We start from the raw sequence: 13,002 nt of genomic DNA, 5'->3' as shown, positions 1-13,002 counted from the left end.
GATGTCTTAAATGCACAAACAGTGCAGTGATCCACCTCTCAGATCCAGCTAATATAAGGCCAAATACAAGAAACTGATGTGAAATGCACAGATCAATGGATGTCTACTGTTGGTCAAACTATGGACACTAGTGTTGGACAGCAGTTGATGACCTTTCCAAGTTTCACCTTTTTGGCAATAAAAACTCCAAGAATTGCAGTAAAATTATGGACACACTTGCAAGGCACTAGAGGAAATATATTTTCTAATAAGGTTCCAGTAATACAATGCTAATGAATATATGTATGTCATTAATCTTGTTACTTTTGTTAGTGTCCTCAACCACTATAAGCATCTGAGAATAATTGAAGAGTACTATAATAAGTTATACATAAAAATAATCATAATAATAATGATTATAACAATAACAACAATAGCAAACAAGAGCACTATCACTGAATCACCAAGCTTCAATGAATTGAACACACTGAATAAGCTATTCAATTTACAAAAAAGCTCAATTCATACACTTGGTCAGCAATCATGATTCTGATCTGATTACTAATTTAAGTAAAACATAGGTTAATGATTTATGGCCTTAATGGTTGATGTGCATTTATCTTTATAACTTAAACTGAAAGTATATATAAAACATGTTTTTAATGGAATTTTAAAAGGCCTGGATGCTGATGGCTATTTGGAACACATCTGGATATTCCACTGTATGTAAATGGACTTTTAACTCATCTGAAATTGTGAAATATAATGTCATGCATGAATTCAGAATAAGGAGTTAAGTTAGTGAAGCAACAAATATTTATTTATATTTAGTTCATACCTAATATATTAACATTTGCAAAAGTGTCAGGTGCCACCTTCAAAATTGAAGACATAACAGGCATAACAAAAAAGCCTGTGTGAAAACAATAAATCAACACTTCTGAAGGCTTGGAATATTCCCATGTCCCTTCTGCCTTATATCTTGCACATGTAAACAGTATAAATTGGAAGAATTCAGTCGTTGCCTATCCTGGTCCTAGAGTATCCCTGTCCTGTGCATTGCAACATGTTCTCTTCTCCAACACACCCACTTCAAGAAGGGGGCTTGTTAAGAAGTTCATTATTTTCACCACTGGGAATAATCCATGTTAAAACAGAGAAACCTCCGAAAATGTGCAGAGCAGGAGTTCTCCAGGACTACGGTTAGGAACCACTGGAAAAATCCATTAATGCAAGAATGATGCAATCCCACTTTAACACTCCAGTCTCTCTTGCAAGTCGTTAGGCCTGAAAAAGAGGAGAGAGTAATTTAGTTCAGAGCAACACGCCAAAGGCCATGAACTTTCTAATCAGCTCAACACAGAAATATTTCACAAATCTCTCACTGTAAGGAAGATATCAAATTAATGCAACCATCTTCACAAGAAACAGGCAAAGATTCACAAGATTGTAAATTAGCACTATTCCTGTGAGGTACTTGTTAACCACTGACCATGACCTGCACTTTCCAGCAGTAAGTAATACTAACCTTAACCATAACCTACTACCTTTGGAACAGAAGAAGTTTTCAACATGCAATGATAGATGCATCACCATCTGAACGGTAGAGTTGTATAAATGTTCCTCACAAATATGCATTTTTTTATGTTAACATCAAGATTCCTAGCTAAATAGTGTCTCTAGACACTGAAGTTGAGCAATGTCACAGATCACACATATTTCCCTACATTATGCACAAACTGAAGATATATAAACAATATGAATCTGAAAGTGTTTAATTATTGCAAGAAAATGCAACAGTTAAACAAAAATGGCATTTTTTCTTAATTTTATTGAAGAGAAGTGAAAAGGTTTCAAATAAAGAAAATGACAAAGAGGCAATTAAAAACAGCGGGTAAAGCTCCTATTACATAGGCTGAAAAATGCAATAACTGATAGTTGCTAACAATAAAATCTCACCTTCGAACGCAGCAAAACAGGCAGGTAGAGGATCTGCCTTCCACACGGTAGCAGCCGGAGCTAGGATGGTCTTTACACTCTGAAATGAAGGCCTGCAGCTCAGAGACAGGCTCCCCATCTGACTGCTGCTGCTGAACATCAACAACAACAAAAAAAAAAAATCTCATTGCAAGTTGTCATTCCCACAAGATTTCAGAAAATGAGGAATAATAATCTAGAACAAGGGTCCCCATCATGGTCCTGCAGATCTACCACCCAGGAGAGTTCAGATCCAACACACCTAACGCTGTTATTCAGACACTTTTTTGCAAGAATAGGCAGCTCTGCTCAAAAATGAAAATAAAGCTCAAAACACCAGGATTGGCAGGAAAGGCATAATTTCTTTTATGAGAATTAACTCATAAAAGAATTTTCAACAAACTTGAGTTGGAGGGGTCATTATTCACATCATAATTTTTTCTTATCCAGAATTCATTCATTATCCATTATTTCCATCCCGACCTAAGCCTTTCATCTGTACTTACTTTATTTATTATTTTAATTCAATATTGTTACAATTATGTCTCTCTACATATGTGATTTCCTCCTTCAAAGACATTTTAATACTTATGGAAAAAATGTGTTCTTCTCAGTGTGTGTGCTTTTCCCAGATGAGGCCTACTTGGCACACACCACTATAATCTGTAACATACTCAGTAGCCACGTTTACATGCAGCCTGATAATCCGTTAATAATCCGACTAATAGCTCAATCGGAATAGAACACGTCCATGTAAACACCTCAATCGGAATAGTCTAATCCGATTGAGGCCATTCGGAATACAATTTCTATCCGATTAAACGAGGTGGGTAAACTTCTAAATAATCCGTTAAATAGAAGAATAATAGCCATGTAAACGCCTGAATCCGATTACATTCCAATCGGAACGTGTAAGTATGTTCTGCGCATGTGCGTCGCGTCACGGCGAAAGTTTACACCGCTCAACATGGCGGAGCAGAAACTGGTCTGGACCTCACGTGATGTTCGCTGTCATGGTAACGTTTACTCTAAGCGCTACTCCACGCATGCGCGTCATTTTGCATCGGATTACTTGTAGTGAGCATGTAAACGAAGATTTTCCATCAGATTGTTGAATAGAGTGCATATAAACACCTCAGTCTAAATCTGTAATCGGATTGTATTCAATCGGATTGGCAAAAATCGTTGCATGTAAACACAGCCAGTGTCACCCACAGGCGCGCACACACACACACACACGCTCAGAAAGCTGTACATGCACAGAGAGGGCCATTCAGTATATTATGATTAGTTATGACAAATGATCAACTACTTTAGGAAACCTAAAAAATTTTATATTACAGCCCTCACAGCCCTGAAGGCCTTCATGATCTGGATCAGGTGTGACAAGACTATAATTTGGACACACTGGCTACACTCTGAAGGGTGGAAGATCTCCGGGACCAGTATTGGGCACCCCAGATCTAGGCTGTGTGTGTGTGTAACATTTTTTATATGTGTGTATATTTAGCCCAGAGGTCCCAAGCAGTTCAACAAAATACACAGTAGTACTTGTAAACTGTGAGGCAGTAATATATTGCAGTTGTAACAAAACCTTGAACTTCAGAACAGAGCAAACAAAGTTCCTCTTACATTGATGTAATGAGATTTTGGACTATTCCTATTGGTCCATTCATGTTCACACAATGTGAAAAGTAGGGAACTGTGTGTGAATGAGGTTTTGATATGATAGTATTGATGTGATGTACATTGATTTTGCTGCTGTTGGAACAAAACCTCATACCTCCAAAAGGGTAATTTCACAGGCTAAGCAAAAATGTTTTTAACCTTTAATGGGAGTGAATGAATAAATAGTGTTTTCCAAGTAACTTTGGATCACGTCTGCTGGTCCATTCATCATAAAATTTTGAACCATTATAAGGGCAACTGACTTTTTTAAATTATGTCAAAAAATTAAAAATGACAAAAATGGACATAACATTTTTGTCCTGACAGCAACAATATACTGATATATTACACTCTTAAAAAAAGATCGTTCTTCAAGGGTTCTTTAGTAAAGAAAATGGTCATTGCCATTACTAATCCTCTAACTGTCTTATAATTACTAATAAACATAATAATTATTCAGTAATGCTACTCATAAGACTTTCACTAGGACCCAGGTGCAAAAGTGGCCGGTAAGCAACCAACTGCAACTGAAAAAGTGCTTGGGGGTGTCTTTATAAGGCTTGTTACCTTGATGGTCTCGTAGGTGTCGGTGATTAAGGTGATGAAGAGGCTGAGCACCATGTAGATGAAGAGCGAGACGAAGGTGTAGAGGTAGACGCGGCTGAACAGCCACACCAGGTAGCTCTTCTGCTGCATGTTCTTAAAGGTGGCGAACATGTCATCGCCGTTGATCAGGGAGAAGAGGCACTCGGTGACCGTGTTCAGAGAACGGAACTGAGGAGAAAGACACAGAGGAGAGCTCAAAAGAACCATTAAAGCAAATTAAACAGTGAATTAAATAATACAGTGGCCAGCTCTGGCTGTACAGGGCACAGTGTGGTGATTTCTCTGGCTGAGTTTTGAACATGTTTGAGATCAGTGAGTGAGATCACTGCACAGTATTTTGGGCCACCAGTACCGGAATTGGACAATCCTGCAGTGAGAGTCGGCAGAGGAAGTAGGAGAATCATACTGTCCTTATGTTATGTTCTACTGTACTCAGAAGTAAAATATTTCCAAATTATGGAATTTTATAAATACCTTTATTAGCGCTGCGTTTTACCACATTTTCATAACCGAAGATAAGAAATGTTGCTTTATGGAGAAAACCGGGACCTGGGAATTCCAACTTGGCCGACTGTTCCATAGCACATTTCCAAGTCAGAGGTTTCAGTCATTCGGTCATGTCTGATTGGCTTTAGTTTCCTGTTACTCATGTATTTTGTGTCTGGACAATTTTAAACAAAGACAGGCTGTCTGTGGAGGTCAGTGTGGGTGCATGCGATTCATTACTGTTGACCTTTATAACACTTACACTGCAGACTGTATGATAAAGTATAAATCCCTCTCCAGCCATATGCCAGCTTATATCTCATCTATAATCTCTATAAATAACACTAAACACACTGTAGCGACTGGATCACCTGTCAGGTACCTGGAGTTTTTACTAAACTATGAAAATGTTTGTTTTATTATGGCTTATTATCTAAGTTGGTTTATACTTCATTTTAACATGTTTTAATTATATATTCAATATATTTAATGCTTGTTTCCTGTTTGAGCTGTACATTTGATTCATTTATTTTTTATAAATCTTTTTGTCTTGTTGATTTTCATTTGTTTTTATTGATATATTTCATTTCAGCTTTTTCACTGTGTAATTTGCTTGGCTACATTGTGTATTAGGGTCACCCTCAATGTACTTCTGAGTTGAAATAAAGGTTGACTGATTGATTGATTGCCCCTACAGTTCAATGAGGTAGCAGGAGAAGCTGTTTCAGAATAACTGTAGCTACAATTTAAAGCCCTTCTTCAAGAATGATGGTTCTACAGCAAGCCTTTACTAGACGCTAAACATCACTCAACTATTTGCCAACAACTCTTTCAAGTACTGCATATAAAAAGAGCCACAATTTCAAGCTAATGTTGGTGCTACACTGAGTGTAGTGTTTGTCTAACACAGCTGTCACAATTAAATAAAATGACTGAAAACAACTGGCATATTATATATAAAAACACCGAAAATAAAGAAAACTATGTATAAATTGAATTAAAATATAACTGTTATTATTTATAAAGAAACTTTCCTCCATGCTGGAATGTTTTCTGATTGGAGCGTTACTAGACCACAGCGAAGTATAAAGTCAGCACTTGCCTTCTCGTGGTAAGGCCCCAGTACGATCCAGCCGCAGAAGCAGTAGCCCAGGTAGATCATGGCAGCGCAGCAGCAGAAGCGGATCACGTTGGGGAAGGCTGCCCTCAGAGTGATGATCAGAATCTAAAACCATGCAGTTGTGAGGAGGCAGAGTGCACATCAGCATCAAACACACACAACCATCTCTATTCTATCTTCAAAAAGCAAAATAAGAGCCCTGGACCTGAACCAAAAAGATAAAGAAGGTATAAAACGACGCAGAGGCAAGTTTCCCCAAAAGTGTCTCCACAATTAAGCCTGTCTGAATTACAGAAGGGGTTTAAAGTGGAACTTTTAGCACCACGTTAAAGAGTTTGTAGCACAACCAGTTGGCAGGGAAAGTATGACTACAAACTCTCTCTCTCTTCTCCATGCTATGAAGATGTGCTGTGATGTTTTGGGGATGCTGACGTCACTGGTGTGAAAACTAAAGAAGCTTACGTTGTATTTCTTGAAGTAGCCCATGTAGCGCAGCACCCCGATCCACACGAGCATGGTGCCGGTGCCCAGGAGGATACTGCAGATGTCATAACTGGTCAGAGCCTTCGAGAGAGGGAGAGATAAAAACACAAACATGTACCAAAGACTGATTTACAGCCTCGTCAAGCTTCTTATTACAAAGCAATGGCATCACAGAGGTGAATATACTGAATTGCAGGCATGATGATGGTGGAGTGCCTATAGTGACACTCCCTGTACAATGAAATTTGCCATTAAAGGTGAATTGAATGTTTAAGATGTAAACAGAGTCATTCAGAGTGGTTTGGGGTGAAATACTAGTTTTAGGGAAGAATTAAGAGTCAGAATTGTTCACAGAGGTGGTGATAAGAACCAGACATCTGAAGAGTTTAATACCTCTAAAGCAGTGGTCCTCAAACTGGCCTTCAGGGACCCCCAAATGGTCCAGACTTTTGCTCCAACTCAACTTCGCAACACACAGGGATACGCTCCCAAACTGTGGACCTCCCTCCCACAAGCTTCTGTTTACACAAAAGATGGTGCTTCAAGGGTTCTTTAGTAAAGAAAACTAGATAGAACCAACACTCAAAAGAACGCTTTGCATGATGAAAGCGTTCTTTGCATTGTGAAAGCGTTCTACAGATTGATGGAGAATGTGTTGTAGATGGTTCTATATAGAACTTTTTGAAAAGGGTTCTATATAGCACCCAAAAGGGTTCTTCTTTTGTTATGGCATCAAGCTTGTAACAATTAAGGAATCCTTTTGGGTGCTATATAGAACGCTTTTCAAAAAGGTTCTATATAGAACCATCTATAGCACATTCATATACATTTTCCATCAATCCAAAGAACCCCTTTATGGTGCAAAGAATGCTTTAATCATGCAAATGGTTCTGTGAGTGTTCATGGTTCTATATAGAACTGTTTTATTTACTAAAGAACCCCTTTTTTAGAGTGTAGTTTTATTCTTGTATCATGTAACATTATTACCAATTGTGTATTCTAGTTTTAATTCATGTTATTGATTTTTATTCTTTTCTATCTGCTTTTCATGTAGCTGTTTTACTCACTTCCTTTTTGTTATTTAATACTTGGTAATTATTCTCATTTATGCTCTCTGCCTTTGTGCCTTTGTGTTGTAAATCACTGAGCTGTATTTTAATGTATAAAACATGATAAATATGGTTAATTATTATTATTATTATTATTATTATTATTATTATTATTATTATTATCATCATTATCATCATTACTACTACTACTACTACTACTACTACTACAGATTAGAGAACAAAAAATGCAGAGGAGTTCCAAGTCACAGCTCTAAAAGCTCCTTCACAGAAAGTTATTACATTTTAACGGTGATGAATTCACTGCCTGATGTCCAAGACATTGTTTTATGATCGTTCTGTGAAGGTTCTGGCCTAAAACATATGCAGGGTGGAGAGGTATATGCAGGGCATTACAAGGCGATATGGTTCACATACAATTTTTTTCCCTGATTTTACCATCAACATTACATATAAACTGGTGGTTTTGATAGTAAGTAAAATGGCTATATTTGTGTTGTAGCCACAGCGACCCCTGGTTCCTATCAGCACCACTGTAAAGAGTCTGTAACTTTCTCTATAATGAATCATGTCACATCAAACCACTCTGAATGACTCGGTTTATATCTCAGTGAGGAAACGACCCAGACATTTTGAAAAAAATGAGAGATTTCATTTATAATAACATGCAATTAATGTTGCAAAATATTTTTATAAATAAGTAAAAATGATATAAAGTGTGTTCGTGCACAAACAGGCAGAGTTGCTGTTGTTGTGAGTCACTGATGAAGAGCAGACCTTGAGCTGAATGGCGATTTTGAGCACAGATCCGGTGATGGTGAGGATGTCACTGATGATGATGAGGATATACCAGCCGTTAATGAACTCCATCCGGTCAGACCAGGACACAAGTTTACCGAAGTGCCTCTGGAAGAAGGCTCTGTACTCCTGTATGTAAGAAATGATGAAAAAAAGAAACAAAAAAAAAAAACACTTACACATAAAAATAGTGACGTGAAAGATTTTCAGATGGAAAATAATAATAAAATAATAAAATAAAATAAACAGTCAGGGAAGTCAAATATACACAAGTTGTAATGTATAATTTGTTACATGAAGCATTTTTGTTATAAAATCAGTTTAATGGAAATAAACAACAAAAATTGCAAACTTTATGTATTTTCATTTTATCACTTGTAGCCGATGAAACTCAATGTCAACAAAATTTTGTTGTTTTTTGTTTTCTTAACTATAACTAAGACAAATACTCACAAACTGCAGCTGAACTCCTGTGCTCACTGAGCGCGTGCAGAGCACCAGAGACGCCAGGCAGGTCAGAATGATCACAACGTCAAACAGCACAGTGTAGTAGATGTTCTTTGGGGCTGAGGAGGAAAAATGGAAAAGAGTAGACAACGTCATTTTATTACTGGGATCCAAACTAAAGCCACCAAAACAGTGGATAAAACATCATAAACAAACACACATTTAAAAAAACATTGGTTTTTATTCTTTGTATTCTGCAGTGCAGAGCTCTAAGCATACACCATCCACTCCTAGATTAACTGGCTTATGTGTGTCAGATGAATACTGAGAATGACTGTATGGCTTTGGAACAGAGAACTGCTATTAGGCAAGGGAAGCTAGACTTTTTTTTAAATATAGCTACAGATGTCTTTTGAGATACTTTGGTATGTGTGGTGCAATAAATAAACAAACAAATAAATAAATAAATAAATAAATAAATGCCCTGCCCATTTCTGAATTTGGAAATTGAGAGCCACTAGCCAGGTTTCTATCCATTTGTTGAATTAATTTCAAGTGGACAAATGAAAATGTTGCCAAAAATATGTGAATAAAGCTTTTTTTTTTTTGATTGTTTTACATCAAAAGAGTTCACAGACAGAATGACTCAGCTGTAGCACTGATTGTCTGTCTACCTTCTAATATTAGCGTTATGTTTATCCTTGGTAAGATATAGATTTTCATTTATTCATCGGTCAACGGGTACCTGGTATGTGTCATATCTACAGCACAAAAACACAAACATTTCCATCATTCACATTTGCATATTTATGTAGTGAATCTGTTTTCATTGTAATGCATCACATTTCTTTTTATCTTTTTAATTTAAAAGTTAATTCATCTCAAGCAAGCAAATTTTTATGTGCATGCGATATTCATCATTATTATCACGTCTTTTTTATCATCTTAAATCATCATGAATCATACAAATATCTGTGAGGGAGGAACCGGTGGGGCTTAGAAGAGAATGTGGGAGTGTTTACAATACAAACACCATGGAAACGGTGAGTGTATGTGTGGCGTGGGTTAAGGAGGACAAGTGGAATCATGGGTACACTCACAGGCTCCCGTGACTTTCCAGTCTCTGCACTCGTTAATGTCCACGTCATTGTCCAGATCCACTTTGATCTGCCCACTGTGGGCTCTGTTGTTGAACCTGATCTGTGCCCACACAGAACAAAACCACAGAACAGAGCATGACCACAAAAATATAAACCACAGTTGGGAATCTGCATGTTTTAAAGTGAAAGTATGGATTTCAGGGAATGCCCTGGCCACCCCAGCCACCCCTTTATACCCAGGCATGCACAGACTACAATACACTACGCAGGAAGGTAGATCTGCAGGAGCAGGCTTGGTGACCAAAGTCATGCAGAGTCAGTGTTTGTGGTTAGTGTGTGATGATTTGGACATGCAGTAAGTACTATGCTAATTGGTGGGGTATTGGCTTCCATTAACTGTTAGCTACATTAGCCTCATAATTCCAGTGCAAAACTAAACAAAAACAACAAAAGTCAAATTTAATTCAACTATTGCTTTGAGGCACAACAGAAGCCAGACATGAAACCATGAACAAGAACCCAGGCAGGCAAGTTTATTCTATTTATAGTTATGGAAAGATTTGGTAAGAAAGAATCAGAATACTCATAAAAAGAGGAAGAGGTGAGAGGTCATGTGACGCACTGTGATGCTGAAGTCATAACAGTCAGGAAGCTCGTGGTGCTGAACCGTCTGCAGGTTAATGGCTTTTAGAGTGAAGTAAACATTCACCTCCAGCAACCTGGTCACAACGACAAAGCCAGAAATGAGGCTGCAGAGCGAGTTTAGTATTAGCTTCTATCATGAAGGTGTTAATAAGGTTGCTGTTCAGTTTTTAAAATAAAAAAAAATAAAAAACTCAATGCTGTTAAATATCCTTTTAAGAAAATACCATTTCTGTCAATTCTGTTTATTCAAACATGTTGGTTGTAAATCAAACTTTTCAAAGTACTTGATCAGTTCTGTTGTCCTCTAGCTTTTCATTAGCAGTCAGTTTCTGACCACAGGATCGCTGTCTGCTGGACATTTTTGGCAGACTATTGTAATTTAGTCTGATTTAGACTCTTTTCTCAGAATGTAATTCCCATCCCAGCAACAAACATGGCATTTTATGACCATAACCTTTTAAACTACACTCACTGAGCACTTTAGTAGGCACACCTACCTTATTTCTACACTCACTGTCCAATTTTATCAGCTCCACTGACCATTTAATGCACTCTGTCGATCTACAGTTTCAGACTGTAGTCCATCTGTTTCTCTGCATACTTTGATACCCTGTTTTTTCAGTGGTCAGGACCCCCACAGAGCAGGTACTATTTAGGTGGTGGATCATTCTCAGCACTGCAGTAACACTGACGTGGTGGTGGTGTGTTAGTGTGTGTTGCGCTGGTCTGAGTGGATCAGACACAGCAGTGCTGCTGGAGTTTTTAAACACCTCAGTGTCACTGCTGGACTGAGAATAGGTCATAGGTCCTGACCACTGAAGAACAGGGTAACAAAGTATGCAGAGAAACAGATGGACTACAGTCTGTAACTGTAGAACTACAAAGTGCACCTATATGGTGAGTAGAGCTGATGAAATGGACAGTAAGTGTAGAAACAAGGAGGTGTTCCTACTGAAGTGGTCAGTGAGTGACTTTTTAATGATCTGATTAACATACAGTCATCTGAATTAGGCCAACATGCTTCACCATGTCACAGGACTTAAAGTTGGTTCTACTAAAGACAAAGGTGTTGCTGCTGTTTACCGTTTGAACTGCAGAGTGAAGTTGGACAGGTCTGCACCTTCTGTGGCAGATGGAAGCTGAACAGGGTAAATCTCAAGGCATTCTGGGAACAAAACAAAGTAGAGGAGAGCTGCAGAATTGCGATCAGCAAAAAGCAGAGACACAGAAACTATATAAAGTGGCAATGCTGGGCTGATGTTTTGTTTTTGGACTCATTTGACCACAACAAAGGCAAAACTGCCAGGACAAAATCTTTAGGATCACATTCAAAAGAATCCAATACAAGCAATTTAATGAATGAGATGTTGTATACGCTGGGCCTGACCAATAGATCGACCCATATTGACCAAAATATCCCAGATAACAGAGAATTAATGAGTTTTCTTTGGTCGTTTCACTGCCAGGATTCAGACTTGCGATCACCTGATAATGGAACAAAACCTCAGACAGCGGTGCCACTGGAAACCTCAGTGAAAGTCGTCCCCGTTTAACTGTTTGTTTAATCATTAAACCTCCAACATAAAAGTTTTGTACAAATGCTAACTCTTCTCTTCCACTGTGAACCAGATGTTCCTTACTCTACTGTTTACAAATAATGCAGAGAACCTGTTAACCTGCTAGAACCTGTAAATCAGGTTTTTTACAGCTCTGTTTAGGAACTCCTGAAACACAGTCCTCCTCCTTCCTTTAGATCAGGGGTGTCCCCTGACCTAAAGGAACTCAACCAGTAAAGGGGCCATATTAAAAAATCTCAACAAATCTGTGGGCCAGAGAAAAAAAGGGTTTTTTCCATTTTTAATTAGTGTTATGCTGTAACCCAAACTGGCCATTGTTCTTGAAATATTCAAATGTCCCTAGGTGTTCGGTCTTTTAAACCTGCTTGAACTGGACACCTGACCTGATCTTTTCTTTGCTGCAAGTTGATTAATTCTTGGGCTAAAAAATGCATTTGGTGATATGACTGGTGTGGAATTGTGTAGAATTGTGTAGAACTGAGGTGTAACCACTGTCCCACGGATGATTGTTGGGGTGGGAGAGTCGGAGTGCATGCTGGGGACTGTAGTGCAGTGCAATGTGAAATAGGCTAATATTAATGGAAAATTAGAATACTTGTGCGGGCTGGAAAGGATTGTGTGGCGGGCCTGATCTGGCCCACAGGCCTTGTTTTTGACACATGGACTTTAGATGATGTTTTGCTTGCCTTTGTCTACACAAACCCCTACCTTCCTCCACCTGAGCGTCAATCTCGAAGGTTTCATTGCCGGGCAAGATGCTGCCGTTGTGGTAGAACTGCTGGCACATCAGCAGAGGAGTGAAGTAACGTCCATCCTTCTCATACGCGTGGTTCCCTACTGTTATGTTCCGCAGCCTCAGAAACTAGAACAAGAAAATTAACGGCATTAGATACGAGCCTAACTCTAAGAAGAACAGGATAAATTAATATTATTTACCTTTTAAATCATTAGATGAAAAATTATTATCTGCACAAAAGAATGGAAAGGTGAACTAACTAATTCTAACATCCTTCAGTGTAACATTTTTAAATAAGTGTCTGAAAATGCTT

At 38.2% G+C, this 13,002-nt stretch overlaps 1 protein-coding gene across 3 annotated transcripts in view; it reads right to left on the bottom strand.

The window, feature by feature from the left end:
- Positions 1-774: 774 nt before the first annotated feature.
- The window catches only part of mcoln3b (mucolipin 3b), a 20,808-nt gene continuing 8,580 nt past the window's right edge, over positions 775-13,002 (bottom strand). Inside the window, exons 4-14 of one of the 3 annotated variants that reach the window (XM_036592381.1) lie at positions 12,662-12,815; positions 11,460-11,541; positions 10,354-10,450; positions 9,732-9,831; positions 8,638-8,750; positions 8,164-8,313; positions 6,299-6,400; positions 5,819-5,941; positions 4,192-4,398; positions 1,939-2,069; positions 775-1,266 (exon numbers count right to left, since the gene is read on the bottom strand). In XM_036592381.1, coding sequence (XP_036448274.1) covers positions 1,233-1,266; positions 1,939-2,069; positions 4,192-4,398; positions 5,819-5,941; positions 6,299-6,400; positions 8,164-8,313; positions 8,638-8,750; positions 9,732-9,831; positions 10,354-10,450; positions 11,460-11,541; positions 12,662-12,815 — 1,293 coding nt within the window. In that variant the 3' untranslated portion in view covers positions 775-1,232. The remainder of the gene's footprint in view (positions 1,267-1,938; positions 2,070-4,191; positions 4,399-5,818; positions 5,942-6,298; positions 6,401-8,163; positions 8,314-8,637; positions 8,751-9,731; positions 9,832-10,353; positions 10,451-11,459; positions 11,542-12,661; positions 12,816-13,002) is intronic. The other 2 variants (XM_036592382.1, XM_036592383.1) reach the window with 2 other exon arrangements.

This window comes from Colossoma macropomum, unplaced genomic scaffold, assembly GCF_904425465.1.
Source record: "Colossoma macropomum unplaced genomic scaffold, Colossoma_macropomum, whole genome shotgun sequence".
NCBI classification, from domain to species: domain Eukaryota; kingdom Metazoa; phylum Chordata; class Actinopteri; order Characiformes; family Serrasalmidae; genus Colossoma; species Colossoma macropomum.
This window is presented reverse-complemented; position numbering and strand designations above follow the sequence as displayed.